General features: G+C 34.7%; 5 protein-coding genes across 5 annotated transcripts; 1 reads left to right on the top strand and 4 right to left on the bottom strand.

Annotated features, from left to right (window-relative positions):
• Positions 1-235: 235 nt before the first annotated feature.
• LOC103859719 (receptor protein-tyrosine kinase CEPR2) lies at positions 236-3,004 on the bottom strand. The gene has a single exon (XM_009137291.3). It carries the CDS (start codon positions 1,616-1,618, stop codon positions 428-430), a length of 1,191 nt encoding a protein of 396 aa, XP_009135539.1. The 5' UTR covers positions 1,619-3,004; the 3' UTR covers positions 236-427.
• Positions 3,005-3,245: 241 nt separating this feature from the next.
• LOC103859718 (cation/H(+) antiporter 19) lies at positions 3,246-7,897 on the bottom strand. Its single transcript, XM_018657343.2, has 2 exons — positions 6,058-7,897; positions 3,246-5,633 (listed from the first exon to the last, which is right to left on the bottom strand). Exons 1-2 carry the CDS (start codon positions 6,253-6,255, stop codon positions 3,432-3,434), a joined length of 2,400 nt encoding a protein of 799 aa, XP_018512859.2. The 5' UTR covers positions 6,256-7,897; the 3' UTR covers positions 3,246-3,431.
• Positions 7,898-8,144: 247 nt separating this feature from the next.
• LOC103859717 (transcription factor HY5-like) lies at positions 8,145-9,433 on the bottom strand. Its single transcript, XM_009137289.3, has 3 exons — positions 9,122-9,433; positions 8,846-9,038; positions 8,145-8,482 (listed from the first exon to the last, which is right to left on the bottom strand). The coding sequence occupies exons 1-3, from the start codon at positions 9,327-9,329 to the stop codon at positions 8,287-8,289; spliced, it is 597 nt and encodes a 198-aa protein (XP_009135537.1). The 5' UTR covers positions 9,330-9,433; the 3' UTR covers positions 8,145-8,286.
• Positions 9,434-9,668: 235 nt separating this feature from the next.
• LOC103859715 (auxin-responsive protein IAA31) lies at positions 9,669-14,176 on the top strand. Its single transcript, XM_009137288.3, has 4 exons — positions 9,669-12,481; positions 12,569-12,783; positions 12,876-12,963; positions 13,055-14,176. Exons 1-4 carry the CDS (start codon positions 12,366-12,368, stop codon positions 13,107-13,109), a joined length of 474 nt encoding a protein of 157 aa, XP_009135536.1. The 5' UTR covers positions 9,669-12,365; the 3' UTR covers positions 13,110-14,176.
• A 1,389-nt stretch (positions 14,177-15,565) lies between these two features.
• Positions 15,566-16,413, bottom strand: LOC103859714. Its single transcript, XM_009137287.3, has one exon. The coding sequence runs from the start codon at positions 16,214-16,216 to the stop codon at positions 15,971-15,973; it is 246 nt and encodes an 81-aa protein (XP_009135535.1). The 5' UTR covers positions 16,217-16,413; the 3' UTR covers positions 15,566-15,970.
• Between the last annotated feature and the right edge of the window lie 2,122 nt (positions 16,414-18,535).

Genomic DNA, 18,535 nt, shown 5'->3' with positions numbered 1-18,535 from the left:
TAAGTCCCTTCTAAGTTCTAACAAGTTCTCAAGTCATCTATATCCAGGATCTAATTAATTTTTTTTATATAAACGGCATCTTGAGTGCTCTCCCACAAAGTGAATAAAAGTTTATACATTAAAAGATATACTAATTGAAGATAAGGAAAAGGATATGAGCAACCAATGGTGTCTTTATCAACTCAAAAGTGGCATATATAACAAAATGAAAATAATATAGAAAAAATATCCAATCTATAAATTTTATATTCCATAAAAACTATAGTCTATTTTTTACATGTGAGGACCACTCTTTCACAGATCTTTTAAAAACTTGTGATTTTTTCAAGAAAACACTACCAGACATAACGGTTGAATTTCTTGTAAAAAAATATTATCTTCTGTAGATAAAATAAAATTTGTCATTTTTTTAGAAAAAAACAAAACTTCAACCAGTGGAGCTGTGATTGTAAAAGCGAGAACATTGTATAGCAGGCCTTGAGAGCAGAGGTGCAACTTCTACCGGACACGTGGACAAACCGACGACTGGATCCGTCTCCATGCAGTTATATGACAAACAGAGCGAAACAGAGTCCTGTAGTTGAGAACCAGAGTTCCAAGGGAATCTCGTCAAGTAGTTATGTTGCAAGAAGAGCGTTTTCGTCGTACCGTTGGTTAAGCTTCTGACGTATTCCTCTGGAATATCTCCTGCGAAACGGTTATTGTTCAAGAACAGAGACTCTGCTCCGGCGAGCGAAGGAGGTAACTCTCCAGAGATAGAGTTATGGCTCATATCAACGGTGGAGCCTTGAGGTAATGAAATGGCGGTGGCGTTGGAGATTGAAGTGAAGTTGTTTCGTTGTAAGAACATTGATGAGGTTGTTGGACCAAAGAGTGAGTTAGGGATGGCTCCGGTGAATTGGTTTATGCTGAGATCGATGTATGTTAGCTCTGTTAATGGCGCCAAGGCGTTGATTGTGCCTTGCATTGAGTTTGAGGAGAGAGATAAGTACCGGAGAGTGGTGGGGAAAGCCGGTGGGAGTTGGCCGGAGATTTGGTTCATTTTTAGGTCTAAATGGAACAAGGAGCTAGAGACAGGTTTAAGGTTGTTGGAGAACTGGTTCGAGGCTAAGACAAGGACTTTGAGTCGTGGAAGTGTAGTGAGGAAATGAGGGATAGAGCCTGAGAGTTGGTTATAGCTAAGGTCAAGAGTGTGGAGGTATGAAAGAGATGAGAAAGAATTGGGTATAGGACCGGTTAAGCGGTTTCTGGTTAAGGAAATGACTCGAAGGAGAGGGAGGGAATCGAACCGAGGAGGGAGAGGACCGGTGACTGAACCGGGGTAGAGAACGAGTTGGGTTAAATGGGTTAGGTTGGAGATAGAAGGAGAGAGTGAACCGGAGAGGTTAGGGCCGAGAGATAAGGTGGTGACACGGCCGAGAGAAGTGCAAGCGAGACCTGAGAAGGTGGAACAAGGGTCAGGGGTTGTGAAGTCCCAAGTTGAGAAGAAGGATGAGCCTGGCATATCGGTTAAAGAGTCTCTGATGGATTCGAGCGCGGCTCGGTCTGGTGGAGATAGTGAAGAGAAAGTGGAGTGGACGAGAGTGAGCATAAGGATGAAGAAAATGTTGTAGCTCATGTTTTGATGTTTTTTCAGTATCTTCTCTCTTTGTCAGTTTTAGTTTGGTGAGGGTTTTTTGTAAAGAGAGAGAGACAGTAATAATGAAACACATTGAGTGTGTGTGATAGTGAGTGAATGTTAACGTTATGGATTCTTGTACAAAAATGTGTTAGTTAATTTATTACTCTTGTCGGTGAAATTGGCCGTTGTGGTCCCTTTATTCATTCAAATCTCCTCAGGTGGTAAATTTGAAGATGGACGGAAGAGATTTTGGTCTTGAGAAATCTAATCCTGACCGTCAATAAACGGAAAGTTTAATATATAAGAATATTAATAAACAGAAATTTTAATTTTAATAAACGGAAATTTTAATATATATATATATACATATATACATATATATATATATATATATATATATATTAGATTTTGGTTTTGAGATTTTGGTTTGTTGCACAAAAAAATATTTCGGTTTATAAAATAATCACCAATATACCGATTTTCACTTATATTAGATTTGATTTTGGTTAAATTTGTTTGACATGAAATTATATAACACATCGATTCAATCCGTGTACTAGATTAAAACTTCTTTCAACTTTTCCATGTTATTGCTCAACTAGCTATTACTTTGAAAATTGGTTACTCAACTAAACTAGCATATATAATAGTAACACATTAATAATATCACCTATCAATATTCTAATAACACATTAAAATTCTAACAAAGTTCTAATAATACCACCTATAATAGTAACGCATTAAAGTCTTTGTTGGCCAAGAAAAAAATATTACTTATCGATAAACAATCTAGGATGTTTGTAACTTAGAGTGTAAGACCAAAAATATCTAATTTAGGTCAAATTGACATCCAAGCATCCAAATATTTGGATTCATGGTTCAATGATGATTGTTTAGAATTTAATATTTAAGGGTGGATTTGATTTTATAAACATCTATAAATATTCAGAAAAGTTAGTTTAATATTTTTCATTACAAATTAAGATACTTATGAAAATATTTATCTTTTAAATATAAATTTGAAAACTGATATCAAATTTATGGTAAAATTGAAGTTCTCCCATAATTATTTGTAATATTAGGTACTATAGTTTTGGCTAATATTAACTAACTAATTAATTTCTAAACAAATATCGATTTAGCTAGTGAAATTGAATCAACAAAAATTATACCTGAAAACAAACTCCTACTTTCGCTTAGAAGCTTATCTGTGATTTTTGATTAAAAAAGTTTTATCTGTGATTTTATTTTTTACCTTTGAGACATGTCTGATCATAGTGATAAAAAGATTTACATCACTGAAAGTTCATCAGTGTAAAAATGAAAGTTGACCATTATGTCAATGTATATACATATAATTTACAACATACAGTTAAGATGTATAAATCTACGTTTAAGTTGTAAACTTGGTTTATTTAATATGTTATACGGTTAAGATGTACAAATGTTTATTTAATATAAATCTGTTTAAGTTTATATAAATGTTTTATATAAATCTGTTTAAGTTGCTGGGAAAAAAAACCTGGTTTATTTGATTTGATTACATTACATTGCACTAAGTTTAGTTATTTCAGTATTAAAATAAGTTTGTCAATCACATGTGTAATTCATTTAGGTTTGGAGAAATTTCAAGTCAGATTTTAAATGTCCATAAATATAATGATGACAACCATTATTTTAGCGGGAAATACAAAAGAAAACTTCGGACACTCCCAAGTCCCAACAAAAAATATATCGTGAGGCAAATATATAAAAACAGAGAGACGACACTTTTTCTTTTCCTTTAAGCTCTGTAATAAGTTAGATCCCTTCAGACCGTTGAGTCTCCAATTTCTCTAGAAGACTGTTCAAAATCATCATCCTCAACCACTGGCCGTGTATCCGCCGCCGAATCGTATCCCTGAACAACAAGCACCGACGCAGTAGTCGAAAACTCCGAAGACGACAACAAACGTCCAACTGGTCCTAACTCGGGACAATCCGTACTATTAACCAACGGCACAACCGCAGCGTTCCTCCCGACAACAAACAGATTACACTTGCTCGTCGCCTTAAGAGTCGCGCGAACATCTTCTTTACTCTCAACGACTCTCTCCTCGTAAGCCAACGACTCATTCCCTCTCGGATCGTTCATCAACTCCCTCACGAACTCTTCGTCGATCTCTTTCTCCTTCTTCTCATCTTCCTCCTCTTCACCTTTCTCGAACCTCTTCAACGTCCCTCTCGACGCTACGAACTTGAGAATGGTCAGCGTGATCCCCGGATGCTCCACCATCTTCATCCCGTAGGCGAGAGCTTCTCTGTCGTCTAACCCTCCGAAGAACGGAACCACGATCTTGTAATCAACTTCGCTGGCCACGACGTGGGACGCTCCTCCGAGTCCTCTGTCCACGAGGATCCCGACGGAGCAGGGAGCTTGTTGTAGGACGCGCTTGTTCACTTCGTGGAACGCGTGTCCTATCGACTCCATCGCTCCGTCCATCCTTTGATGCTTGTGGAAGGGGAGGAGAATCATTGCCACTCGTTTCTGGTGCGCGCTCGTGCAGATATCCTCGTGGATGGTGCTGAGGTCGGAGATTGCCGTCATTGGTCTAACCGCTACGGCTCGGAGATGCTGGTATCCTTCGAAAGCTATTACCATTTGATCCGTGGACCGCTCTATCTTGTTCCAGATCGGGAGACCGTTGTACCGCGCTTTGTGAACCATTGCGATTGCTGATGACCGCTCAGAGAGCTCCATTAGATGCATAGCGTAGACGCAGAGACGTCCCTTTAGCCCTGTTCCTCTCGATGATTCTATCATGTTGATCAGTGTAGGTATGTTGCGTGTACTGTGGAAGCAAGCGAGTATCCGCAACTCCGAGTCATGGTCTTTTCTTTGTATTGTTCTATGCTTGTAAGGTGCTCCTTTTCTCGCAGGTTTGTAAATCGCTAACAAGAGTGGTGTTGTAATGAACGTTGTGACCAATGCCATTAGAACTAAGATAGCAAAGACTTGATCATTCAACACCTTCCGGTCCTTACCGATGTTTAGAACAATAAGCTCTACTAAACCTTTGGTGTTCATTAGTACTCCAAGTGCCATAGCTTCTCTGAAAGGAACCTTACATAGCATAGAGGCCCCAACGGTTCCTACAATCTTACCAAAACAAGTAGTGAGTATGACAAGAACTAGAAGTCCCCATGATTGTGCACCTCTGATGGTTGTTACATCGGTTTTTAAACCGCTTGACGCAAAGTACAATGGTAGAAGAAGCCCTGAGACAAGATCCTCTATCTTCTCGGTTAAGATCCTACAAAACGGTCCTTGTTTAGGAGTCACTATACCAACCACAAACGCGCCGAAAAGCGCGTGTATCCCAATAGTGTCTGTCAGAAAGCTTGCTGCTAAAACCAATGTCAGAGTGACGCAGACATAGAGTTCCTTGACAGGCTCTCCTTCAGGACATCGTTTAGCCATAAAGCCAAGGATAGGTTTGATTACCAAAATAGCAAAGATCACAAAACCGGATCCAGAGAGGAGAACCCAAAGAGGTACAAGAGAAGAACTGTCATTTCCTGAGAGAGCAATGGCGAGTGCAAGGAATATCCAAGCTGCAATGTCATTCACTCCAGCTGCTGACATGGCCATACGTCCAACGTCTGTTGTTAGAAGCTTCAGCTCAGCTAGGATACGAGCAAGCACAGGGAAGGCAGTGATGGATAAGGCAACACCCATGAAGACTATAAAGGGTAGCTGATGGACTCCTTTGCTTATGGTGGAGCTGAGAATAAAAGATGCACCTACACCTATTACAAAAGGAAGTGAGATCCCAGCTAAGGCTATCAAAAGTGACTTCTTTCCGGTTTTTCTGATGGCTGCAAAGTCAAGCTCAAGCCCAACTAGGAACAAGAAGAACAGAAGACCGATGTTTGCAAGTGTGTCTAAAACCGTCATGCTCTTTTCTGGAAAGATAGTTTCTAGATAGACCTTGCTTCGTCCAAGAGCAGTAGGTCCAAGCAGTATCCCTCCCTACAGAAACCATCTATTATCAACAAAACGTTTTAAAGGAAAAAAACATTACAAAGAATTTGAATGAGCAAGTGCCTGTCATGAGATATTCCGGATCCAAAACAAAACTAAATATATCTGCCATAAATAATAAATAAAATTAACTAAAATTAAAATTAAATTTGCAATTAAAAATTGCATTACCCTTCGAACAAATATATGTCCAGTTCTAAAAGTTTAACTCTTTATTTTTTCATATAAATAATGAAAAATATTCAAGATTTTTATTTTGTTATAGGTTTGAAATACGTTTTTGGAATTCCTATTTATATTTTTTCTGCTACAACCAAAGAAAAAATTGGCCTTAAAAACTACAAAAATTGTAGGCTCCATACGGATGTTTCTCACGTATGGACTCAAGACCAACCCTGTGAATGAGACTTACAATGATCTCAGCAATGACCCGTGGCTGTTTGAGAGGTTTAAGAAGGTAAGCTAAGAGCCTTGTAAACACAACCACCAAGCAGATCTGTAGGATGATCAGAGGAAGCGCGTAATCAAGAGGGTTTTCGTTTTGGAAGGCTCCATTAGAACTAGCCTTCATTGCAGTCGGGCAGTTCCCTGTAGCGTTGGGGGTAGCCATCCTAGTCGAGATATAACTTTCCTGGGCTTGATGATTGGTCGAGGAAAGCAACACTGCTTCAACTTTTAATAATGCCTTGGCTGCTCCCTCATTGCCTTTGGGCGTAAGGAGAAAAGGAAACAAGATCTATTCTGCTACGTCTCTGTGTGTCATGAACAGAATCTACTTCAAGAAGTGAGGATATAAAAGGAGAGAAACAGAAAACTAATAATGTCAATAGTGCTAATAATAGAAAGACGAGAATGAACAGGACATACCAACTCCAGGGTAAGCATACACCTCGCATTTTTTTCTATTTATAGACTGTCAGTTACTTAACTTCCAACCAAATCGCATCTCTTACTCACATAACTGCCTAGACTACGCCGACATTTTCGTCTTTGTTTGTCCTAAATTTACAAGCTCTTGTCAGTGCCGTGACTAGGTATTTGGGGGCCTAAGGCTAGAGTAAAAAAGTTTTCATAATTAGTAAATATCTATTACATAAAACTTTACAAAAAATCATGTATTTAATATTTATAGATTCATATGAAAAATTGAAAATATTATTTCTTAAAAGAATACAAAATGCATAGTTTATTAAACCAAAAATGCAAGATTTCAAATTATCTATTAAGATTTTATAATTGTTTAATTAAATATGTGCTTATTTAGATATGTTAAATGGTAAGCTTCTAAATGTTTTACTACAATAGTAAAAATAAAATCATACAAGCTAAAAATTTATAATTTAAAGTCTAAAATTTAAATAAATAAAATAATAGTTTTATGAAGATAGAAGATAAATTAAATCTAAAAGTCTAAAATAGAATAAAATAAATCTAAATAGCATAAATAAATTATTGTTTAAATCCAAAACTAAATGAAATTTATATATACAATATAACCAATTTAAAGTGGAATTAAAATGGAGCCTCTAAAATGTGTTATATAAGTTGGAGCTTAAGACAGTTGTCTTTCTCATGACAAATTAAGCACGCCTCTGGCTCTTGGCTCTTGTACATGTCTCCTGGAAAAAGTTGAGCTATATTCTTCAACATCAACCATTTTCACTTATATCAATGTATATGGATCGGATATATGATATAAGATACACAATATCTAAACATTCATGAGATGCATAAAAGGAGTAATTAAGAACAACTGACCACGTTATAGAGAAAGAAGTCAACATAGGTACAATATACACTCATACTTCTCAGAAGGAAACAAAGGCTGCAAGCCTGTAGCAGATAGGGTAACTAAAGAACTTACAATGGTGGGACCAGCTGAGTAGTCAAACTCCTCAGAGAGAGGGAGGTTTCTGCTTCGTTTAAGTTGAAGCTAGAGTTTGCATTTTGGTATTGGTCATATTGATAAGAAACTTATGTGAATATTTCACCAATATAGTAATTTGATACAGTTTAGTTGTGTTGTTAAAATTTTAAAATGTATAAATGATTAATTACGTGTTAAAAAAAGTTTCTTAAACTTTTTGAAAATATGTTTGGGAACTTGTGGTCAAGTATTAGGGGAGGTTTTAGGATGCCAATATGTTTCAAGTTCGATTCACCTGCTGTGCGAAATTAAGTCACATTTTTCCTGGACACCTAACATGGATATGAGCTATTGCTTTCGGTCCATTTGAATACTCGGAGAAATGGTCTATCCATGGGTTGCACTTTCTTTTGAGAATTAGTCTGACCCTTTCATAGGTCTGGGATACCCCATGTTAATTAAAAAAAAATTTTTTTGAAAATATAATATTTGAGAGACTCATCTTATTCTTTCTTTCACTAGTATTAACTTTCATAGTGAGAAAGAGACACTTCACTAAGAATATGCTCTAATTAATTAATAATCTTTTTAGGTCTTGAGTCTTTACCTTTTTGTCTTTCTTGATTATGTAGATCTCAAATCACATTTTATCAACCGAAGAAAAATTCAGATTATTGGAGAGGCGTCACAAATCGAACGTTATTCGAACAAAAATCGTATACGAAGAGAAGATAATCACACAACATTGAATTAATCAAAGGTGTCTCTCACTAATTAATTGTCATCAGCTTTAGGCCTTGTGTTAATAAGCATCTTGCGAAGCATTGTGTTCTCGTTCATCAAAGTAGAAATCTTCTCCTCAAGCTGCTCATTATTGTTCTGCAACTCATTAGCTCTTGATTCCAAATCACTCACATACACTTTCTTCCTCTCCCTCGCTTGTTGAGCAGATACTCGGTTTCTCAACAATCTGAAAAATCACATTCATCACTTCTTATTTATTATTACTACATTTCAACTACATAACGTTAGTAAAAAACTACTTACATCATATCCTTTTTTACCACATTTCAACTGCATAACTTTAGTAAAAGACTAGTTACATCACTTTTTTACCACATTTAAGCTGCATAACTTTAGTAAAAGACTAGTTACATCGTTTTCCTTTCTACGTACCAGATTTCAACTGCATAACTTTAGTAAAAGACTAGTTACATCACTTTTTTACCACATTTAAGCTGCATAACTTTAGTAAAAGACTAGTTACATCGTTTTCCTTTCTACGTACCAGATTTCAACTGCATAACTTTAGTAAAAGGCTAGTTAGTTTTACCTCTTAAGGCTTCTGTATTCTTTATCCTCTGGATTTCGTCCACGGCGGCGCTTAGCGGTGGAGGTTGCATTTTGGGTCTGTTCAACTTCAATCTCCGGATTGTTGACTCCGTCGTCGGCGCTGCTGCTTAGAACACCTGTTGATCCAGCTGCTTCCATGTCTGGAACCATCAACAACTCTTCATCACTCTCCTCTGAAAATCACAAACCAAATATCTCACATTCTCAGTTTAAAAATAAGAAGAAAATAAAGCAACATTTTCATTAAAAAAAGTACCAGTTGTGCGCTTCTTGGGGGAAGAAGAAGAACTCGAGTTCCCATTGGGTCGTTGAAGAGACATCAATATAGTATTGTCTTTTGAGATTTGATGAAGACCAGAGTAGAGAGAGTAAGAGGTAATAGAGAATATCGAACCAAAGACTTTTGCTTTTTTCTTTCTCTTCTTGGGGACCATGAAAAGTCTTAAAAACCAATCAAACACCATATCTCTGCAACTTGTTTTCAAATTATTTGTTTGGATTATGTAAGAACACGTATGTTAATGCAAGACCACAAGTGCAAGAGTTGTAATCCAATGGTCGAAACTAGCAGTACATCATGTATCTCCGTTATCTTTTCCACTATATACATATACGGATATACCTGATTGGCTGATTCGAAGTCTTTAATTTTTTTTCTTTTTGGTGGAAAAAAGTATTTCACCTCTTTGCCAGATAAATAGTCTCTCCTAACGCAGATCAAACCCGGATAGTGGGAGTAACGGCCGCAACCTCTTTACCATCAGAGCTGACTCTTTCTGGTTTGAAGTCTTTAATTGATTGTTCGTTTTTGTTTTTAAAGTCTTCCGTTATTATTTCTTATGAAATAAAAAAAAATTTACTGACAGAGCGTGTGGTTTTAAGACTATTATTACTGTCTACAACAAATCAACAATACAAATGTACCTACAGACAAAGTCAGAGACTTATTATTGACACAACTACGTGTGTATATGTTTGCATGGCGTTAAAAAGGCATCCACAATGAACTCATCATGTAGCATATACCTCTTTACTCTTACTTGCTTCAAACATTTATTAGTAATTTTAGCTTTCTTTTGGTGACAATGACAAGTTTACTAAGTTTCTGCTGGTGACTTAATAATTGCTTGTTGAAAATCTTTTTATAGCACTCTTAACAAAATTAAGAGCATACATGTATAATTTTTTTTATCGTACCATATTTCTAGATTCAGGACTTCTCCACATAAAAACCTATGTGTGGCCTGTCGACCGATCTAATATATCTTCCCGGACCCATTACCGACCTTTGAGTTGTACTCTTTTCACTAGTTTTCTTCTTGAAATTGGAACATGACTCATGAGTGATGAGTGTTTGTATCACTCAAATGGACCCCGTGCCCTAAAATCAATAAAATTCATTTGATGTCACTTTTTGTCGAAGTACTATCCAAATGATTGATTTTCATCAGCAGCTATAAAACGTTCATTTTGTCTGTAGAACTATATATATGATTTTAGACCAAAAAACTATATATATGATTTGATTATATGAAGTTGTTTGCAAACGTGGAGATATGATTGCATCTTTGTCTATGCATGAACTTATCATGATAATGATCTTTCCTGCTATAACTTTTTGGTACAATACTATGGCATGCATCTATGCTACATTGTTACTTCAATAACGTGTTTAATCTATACGACAAAGAAGTAATGAGCGACGTACAAACCATACTGCGTTTATTTTCTTGTTAGCATGCATGCTAGCTCGGTCCTAATATATCAAGAATTATGGCAAATTTTTACTTATGAATTAGAACGTTTCCAATATATTAATTAATTTAAATTATTTACAATAGATTAGCTCTAAAATGGAACTGAACTTACTCGAGTTTTATTCTATTTTTGACCCAAAAAATGAAATAAAGAGTATACTTATAGTCTATTTTGCATACTCATTAATAAAAATAAAATATGATTAAAAAATAATTTATTCTAAAATAGAGTTTTTAACACTTGGTGAAAATTTCACTACAAGAATGCATGATAAACATCCAAACAAGTAAAGTCATGTAACATGAAGAATATAGACAGTGCGCCAAAGATCCCGAAACAACATAACTCCTTTAAAAACAACAAGGGTAATCTTCGGACCAACTATAGAGTTTTAATGTAGAAAACTGAGTGCACAAAAGCATATGACTAAACTCTTCTTACTATGCAAGTCATAAATAACTAACTCTTTGGGCTTGTTGTATAAGACAATAAAATAATTGATTAAACTAGACTTAAGTATTACAAGTATAAAGAGGATTAGACGTTCATCATTAGACTAGTAGACATTATAAAGTAAATTATATCGAAATTCTCATAAGAAGGATCCCTAGAGACCAGACATGCATGTCCATAGACAGATCTTATTGTAATAATTCATAGGAGTCTTAATTATCCAACATTCAAGGTAGGCTTTATGACAAAGTAACTAGTACACCGTTACTAGGACTTCCATGATGATTCTAGGATCTAATATTATTATCAATACAGCCAATGAACACTATGTGATGTAAATGTATACTTTTTATTTTTTAAGTTAGCATAAAGTATAAACCAATGAGTGAATTTTGGAAACAAAAAGGTAAAAATATTGGGCTCCTAAGAGAGACAGTCCAGAAAGCTAAAGAGACATTAACAGAAAACGTATAGTTAAAGAAAAGAACACTGTCTGCTCCACAAAAACAACATACACAAAACTCTTCTAGTCTCCTTTATTTTTTATTGTTTCCCCAATTCTCCATGGTCTGTCATATTAATGTGTCACAGAGACATTTGAGTTTTCTTATCAACACAATGGTCTAAAACTGATCCCCAAGTCCATAGTGTATACTATAGACCCAGTTCTTAAATATTGATGCAAGAAAGTGAAAGTGATGTGATACTCAGTTTCTGTTTACGGCTAGACAAAAAAGTCTCTTGGCTCTTTATCTCTCCTAATTAAAGAATCTGAGCAGTTGAGAAATTAAAATCAAAGCCTTAACATTTTATCTCCAACACCATCTGGACACACCTCCCTTGGATTTCTCCTTTTTTATGGAAACTGCGAATCTTACATGTAAACAAATATCAAAACCATAATCTTATATTTTTTACTATTACCAAGCTTCAACGATCTAAACATATGAATTCAGTATCTAATCGGGTAACTATAACAGTTGTTATCAAAAATCAATGTGTGTTCACATATAGAAAATGTTTAAAGCTCATAGCTAAAATGGGTAACCCTTTAGCTTCTAGTATTTATTTATAGTAAAGTTAAATAAAAAATTGATTAACTTTATATATTATAATAAAATCTACGCAATCGCATCACCTACTAGTCTCTTGTTGTTTACTAAGCAGATAGATATATAGAAAGAGAGAGAGAGAGAGAGAGAGAGACATGAAGAGCACTCTCAAGAGAGAATAGAAGAATCATGGAGTTACAGTTGTAGGTGTGAGGTTACAACTTCAAGGTCTCGTCAATGGAGATTTGTAACTCTTATTCCTCATCCTCTGTCGACAGTACTAAGCATTCAGCTTCTGAATCTTCTGTTAATCTCTCCCTTAGTCTCACATTTCCCTCTACTTCTCCACAAAGGTCTTCTTCTCCTCACAACTCTGTTTTTCATCTGTTCTGTTTTTGCTCTGTTCTTTTAGTTCACATTGTTTGTTTGTTTGTTTGTAGAGCGACAAAACAAGATTGGCCCCCTATAAAACCTCGTTTAATAGATACACTAAAGGGTCGTCGTCGTCTTCTTCAACGCGATTACGACACATGTCTGTTTGTTAAGGTTTATATGGAAGGTGTTCCCATTGGGAGAAAGCTCGATCTTTCCACATTCTCAGGCTACGAGAGTCTATTAGAAAATCTGTCTCACATGTTCAATACTTCAATTATCTGTAAGTAATTAAGAACACATAATTCTTTTTTAAAAAATAAAATATTTAGATAAATAGAATGTCCATGTATACATTGTCTTTGGTTCTAACAGGCGGTAATCATCGAGATAGAAAACACCATGTTTTGACATATCAAGACACAGATGGAGATTGGATGATGGTCGGAGATATTCCATGGGAGTAAGAATCTTGAGTCTCCCATCTGACATAGTGATAATTTTCCTTATTTTTGTATATTTATATCTGACTTTATTCAATGCTTTTGGTTCAGAATGTTTCTTGAAACCGTGAGAAGACTGAAGATCACGAAACCAGAGAGGTGTTAAGACTTGGATCGTTCGGTAGAATTAGGCATTGGTGAAGAGTTTTCATACGGGATAGAGTTTTGGCTGCATATCAGCAACAAAGGCCTTAAATAACTTGGATGATTGATGCATATTTTTATTTGACACCTTTGAGTGTTTTTTATATAAATAAACCACAATGTCCGAAGAGTTCTTTTTTTTGTTGGTCTGAACAATAAAAATAATAACAATAATGTCAAATTACATTTTCACCTGTTTGTAATCGTGTTCCTTTGGATGTGTACCAGTACATGACATGAAGAAAACACGAATGTTGTTGGGGGGCACTCTTTGAAATGTGCCGGCTCGTCATTCTTGTTGATTTCAATTTACACCGATTTGCAATTTTAATGACAGCCTGTTTCAAGTCCAATATATGCTGACAAGAAAGCCCGTGTAGAGCCCAAATGTAACATAACATACATAGTAAGGCTTGGATACGAGGACATGTAATAGAAGACAATATCTATTCAGGTTCATTCTGCTTTATTTGTCCTGTTTGCTCTTTTACTTGTCATAGAATGATTAATCGAGCTATAAGTTTAGCATTTATGCTTACATTCCAAGACAATTGTGTCAGATTTTGAGTGATCGAATATGAGGTTTTTACTAAGTTCTCTTCAGCTAGTCACACGTTCAACTAGCTTATCATTGGATGAGATTTTTGAACTACAAGATTCTGACTTTACATGCCAAATTAAAATTAAAAAGTGATGACAAATTCCTTTCAAACAAATCTTGTCCATGATCTTGACAGCAAAAGGAAAGAATTGGATGTTTATGAACCAGTGGTTGATCTGCTAGCATATGAGGAAATTGATGTGCTTGAAGCCAAAGAAAGAAGGTATGCAAAGTAAAAGTTTCCGTGTCCATGTCGTATATGTGAATTGTTGTTGTACTATGCTTAACTGGAGTTTATGATCTTATTAGGAAAAAAAAATCTTCAATTATAGAATCTTTGGATTCTTACAACATATTAAAAAAACAAATACAGTTTATGATATAAAACACCTATTATAATCAATGCGAAAAAAAAACAGAAGATAAAACACGAAAAGTAAAAAACACACAAATTTAATATGGTTCACTAAATTGGCTATATTTACTGACAAATTGGACTTTTATTACTTGGTGGTGAATTCAGCCAAATGCCCGTGTTGTCTAATGTTATCCGGTTATACCAGATTTAAGGCATATCAACAACACTTAATCTTCTACATTAGTCACTGCATCTGATTCGATAGTATAAATCTGGTGTGTGTAAGTCTTGAGTTTTGGTTTAGAAACCCTGGTAAGGTGAAGCACAAGTTAGTGTGGAATGATGAATCTTAGCTGAGTTTACCTCAAAGGGACATGTTAGGTTTGCAGAGTTGAGTGAGGCCATCTCTTGATTAAGATGTTTCCCAAACTTTGAGCATGTTAAGAATTTTAGAGAGAGAGAGAGAGTGAGTACAAAATTTAATTTAGTGAAATAATAGAAAATTTTAGAAGAGACTCGGAGGACTTTGAACAAACAAAAATAAAACTCAGAGGACAAGGCACGTTGTGAGAATCAACTATCAAGTACTCCCACTTGAGAGTTTAATATGATCTCATCATCAACCATTAAACTGACTGTCGATATACGGTCGTACTTTTCTTCTATTCTCCTTTTTTTGCATTTGCTTGTTCAATGATTGGGTCCCCTCTAAGCTCAAGCTGCTGTCATCTTAATTATTTCTTCTTTTTTTGAAAACTAAATTATTTTTTCTTGGAAGTTTTGTAATATTGTCTGGAGATCATTGATCATTTTTTGTTGTGTATTATTTATGAGTTGTACTCGTGCCTTATAACAGGATCCGTGAGGTACATCTTGAATCGGCAGAGGCTCGAGTAACAATTACATAATACTATATAGTAGCTTACAAAAAAAAAAAAAAACTATATACTGTATATCAAATTTACGAACAATAGAAACTTGTATTTATTTTAAAACAAATATGTAGTTATTTTGATTAGGGATAAATACTTTAGATGCAAAAAAGAAGTATTTAAGTTTTATTAGTTGTTTTTTTGTGTTTTCTTTTTCGACTAGGTTTGGCTAGTAATAACTTAAATTGAAGAAACGAATATTACTCTAGTTCGACTTATATGCTTCTCTCGATGATCAATTAAAAAAATGCTCTGAAAGAAAACTGATTTAACAAAAAGAAGATAGGTTTGCCCATCTCTAATTTAGGTTATAACTTATAATTTATTTTCTCTTTCTGGTTATAAAAGATTTGGGTCTACTTGAGACTGAATTGTTTTTTGCTGACTAAAGCAGGGCAATGAGCGTATATCATTCAACTCTTTGTGTCTGTCCAAAGTTAGAAACGTCAACTCAGTTGATAGTGTGTGTGAATTGTGAGACATTTCACCGAAAATGAAAAGCTATTATTAACTTCGAAGAGAATGAGTAGAATAATATCATAATTATTTTATTTCTTCTGATTAATAATTTGACTCATGTGCAACTTCGGTCAATACACATGGCTTTTACATTATGGAGAACTAGTTTTTGAGTTCTTAAACAAATATAATCCTAATCATATCATGCAGATGATATAAAACTCAAGAAAGATTTTTTCCTCTTTTAAAAAAATCCCACAGTAACAGAATCACGTGGGTTATCAAAAGAGGAAAGAGCAACATCTAAATTCTCGACGATAATTCGTCGAAAAAAAGTTCACTAGACCTTACAAAGAGATATGAGAGGGTAACTATAGGAAGAAGAGGAGGAGAAGGAGGTGATCGCTACCACTTTTGATATATATGTACAAAAAGCAGATAAGAAAACCATTTGTTTGGTGTCTGGTTTGGGGTTAAGAAGTGAGGTTATTGGAGGAGTTAGATTTGTCGAGAATAGACCACATGACGAGAACATCGTCGTATCCACAAGCCATGACTTCTCCTTGAAGCTCTCTTACCATCCTCCTCTCGTGCTCTTCCCTCGCTTTGGCATCCATTTTTCCACCGCCGCAACCCTTTCTTGGCGATTGCTGCGGTTGGTTGAAGAGTGTTGCTGCCTTCTTGAATGGTGTTGCTATTGTTTTCTTCCATGATGCCATTTTTTTCTTTTCTTTTGTTTACTCAGTTCTTGAAACAAAGGAATCTTTCTCGGAGATTCGGATTGGTAGAGCTCGAGAACGACTTGTAGGTGTATTTATACACATTCTCTCTCTCTCTCTCTCTCTCTCTCTCTCTCTCTCTCTCTCTCTCTCTCTCTCTCTCTCTCTCTCTCTCTCTCATATAAATGTTAATAAACAAAGGAGGGGTTAGTAATGCTAAAGCAAAGGTGAGAGAGAGGCAAGATCCGCATTAAGAGCTTCCAAGAAAATCACTGTTTTTTTTACTTTTTACTTTTTGTTATCCATTTAACCTCGTTTAGGCCTCTCCCTACCCTCCCACATGCCACCCCACGTGATATATTCTTCTCTTGCTTTTAATTTTGTTTTACCACACACATGATCTCTGGCTCTCCCTTTTACATTCATGAAGGACTAGTTGTGCAATATCATGTAACCAAAACGGATCAAACCGAACCGAACCGCACCAAATCAATACATATGAAAAGCCGATGAAGTCAAGAGTTTGTCTTTTCCATCTCACTGGAAATGAGCCAGAACTACTGACAATTAAATCATCAAATACTTACTTCATTTTCTCATTCTCATCCACTTCATTCCAACAGTATCTATTAGATGTGCACATCCCCCTTTTTATTTATTTATCATTTATTATTACATCAATTTCTTTCTAATTGATATCTTCATCAGTAGCTCATCTAGCAAAGCAATAATTTCATGAGCGAGATATATATATGTGGGGAATACAATGTAGGGTTTTAGAACTTGACTATTATGTGAAGCAAATATCTATCTATCTACATCACTGCCCAAAACGGCAGCGCTTCAATAACTGTTTATATTGTAGAAAATATCGCATAACGAATATATTGATCAATAAAACTATACTAATATAATATGTAGGTACCAGTTATATAAATTTATTAATCCACGTCCAAATGGAATTGTGATTAAGTTATGCTTTTTCAAGTTGAGTATGTAGATCAAATTTGGTGGTTAGAAAACGGTAAGAATGTATAAAATTTGGCGAACCAATGATTTAGAGGATTGAGGTGGGCACAGATTGTTCAGCAATACCCCATGTGATTTCCACATGTTTCCTGCTTCTCTATCTCTTACATTCTGTTCTTTCACCTCTTTATATAATCATATATATGTGTAGTATTTTTTCTTACTCGCATATATCATATATAGTGTATAATTTATACACTTAATATAACAATGTTTAATTTTATCCACAAACTTTTCTTCTTATTTTTCTAAAGCTTTTTTTTTTGATAATATAAACTCTGACTTTTTACTGACTACTTTTTAGTTGTTTAGTTAGAGTTTTTTATATATTTTATGGACTATAAAAATGCACTTTATTATAGAACGAATCGAATACCATATTGTTTAACCTAAATTAAAATGCTTTCTGGCTAATGTTAGGGATAATAAAATCATCTGTCAATTAAAATATTATATAAACTATATAGGTCGAAATCCAAATATAAATTATCCATATAGTAGCAATTTTGTTTTCATTAAGAAACAAACCCAGCCTCGAATTTAGCTCTTACCACTAAAGTATTACTAATTGATTAGTTTAGTTACGGTTGCTTAGCACGGTTCTCATTTGGTTATCATATTTTAGATGTATATAGTATATAGTTGTTTCAACTATTATAAAATTTTAGTTTAATATATTTCGTGTTTAAGATTTAAGAAAGTGAAATTATAGTATATAGCATAGCACGGTTCTTAATCTAAATTTGCATATAGTTGTTTCAACTATTATAAAATTTTAGTTTAATATACTTCGTGTTTAAGATTTAAGAAAGTGAAATTATTTATGCTCAATTGGATCACAAGCTTATTAGAAAAGGGTTGAATACAGACGCCTGCACGCACCAAATTAGAAGACTCCTTTTTCATATGTACGATACATAATACATTTATGTTTAGTTTAAGTAAAAGTAAACCCAAGTGGTAAAATTAAACGTACCTTTAAAGTAATGTTTTGTTTTTCTTCTTTTGATATTGATTTTAAAATTAATAAAATGCATCAAAAGCATCTTTTGCATGAGAGGAACAGTGGCAGTGCATGTATCATCTTCTCGTTACAATAGAATCTATTGTTTTAAATTTTTAATTAATTAAAATCCTCTTATATGTAATATATATTTTCCGGAAATATAAAAAAGCTGCAACACATCCTTTAATTTTTTTTATAACATCCCACATGACAGCCAACAGACTCTGTTCATTGGTTCGTAATTATTTTTCTCTTCTCTCAAACTTTTAAATTTATATTATAAT

Source organism: Brassica rapa, chromosome A03 (genome assembly GCF_000309985.2).
Source record: "Brassica rapa cultivar Chiifu-401-42 chromosome A03, CAAS_Brap_v3.01, whole genome shotgun sequence".
In the NCBI taxonomy this organism is placed as follows: domain Eukaryota; kingdom Viridiplantae; phylum Streptophyta; class Magnoliopsida; order Brassicales; family Brassicaceae; genus Brassica; species Brassica rapa.
Note: the sequence above shows the minus strand (reverse complement) of the source record. Positions and strands in the feature narration are given on the sequence as shown.

Excerpts from the sequence above, each read along its gene's own strand:
- LOC103859715 (XM_009137288.3), top strand. The coding sequence starts at position 12,366 with ATGGAGATTTGTAACTCTTATTCCTCATCCTCTGTCGACAGTACTAAG. Across the intron at positions 12,482-12,568 it reads CCCTCTACTTCTCCACAAAG|AGCGACAAAACAAGATTGGC; the intron begins GTCTTCTTCTCC and ends GTTTGTTTGTAG. Across the intron at positions 12,964-13,054 it reads GTCGGAGATATTCCATGGGA|AATGTTTCTTGAAACCGTGA; the intron begins GTAAGAATCTTG and ends CTTTTGGTTCAG.
- LOC103859717 (XM_009137289.3), bottom strand. The coding sequence starts at position 9,329 with ATGGTGTTTGATTGGTTTTTAAGACTTTTCATGGTCCCCAAGAAGAGA. Across the intron at positions 9,039-9,121 it reads CCCCAAGAAGCGCACAACTG|AGGAGAGTGATGAAGAGTTG; the intron begins GTACTTTTTTTA and ends TGTGATTTTCAG. Across the intron at positions 8,483-8,845 it reads GAATACAGAAGCCTTAAGAG|ATTGTTGAGAAACCGAGTAT; the intron begins GTAAAACTAACT and ends GTGATTTTTCAG.
- LOC103859718 (XM_018657343.2), bottom strand. The coding sequence starts at position 6,255 with ATGGCTACCCCCAACGCTACAGGGAACTGCCCGACTGCAATGAAGGCT. Across the intron at positions 5,634-6,057 it reads GGGTCATTGCTGAGATCATT|GGAGGGATACTGCTTGGACC; the intron begins GTAAGTCTCATT and ends TGGTTTCTGTAG.
- LOC103859719 (XM_009137291.3), bottom strand. The coding sequence starts at position 1,618 with ATGAGCTACAACATTTTCTTCATCCTTATGCTCACTCTCGTCCACTCC.
- LOC103859714 (XM_009137287.3), bottom strand. The coding sequence starts at position 16,216 with ATGGCATCATGGAAGAAAACAATAGCAACACCATTCAAGAAGGCAGCA.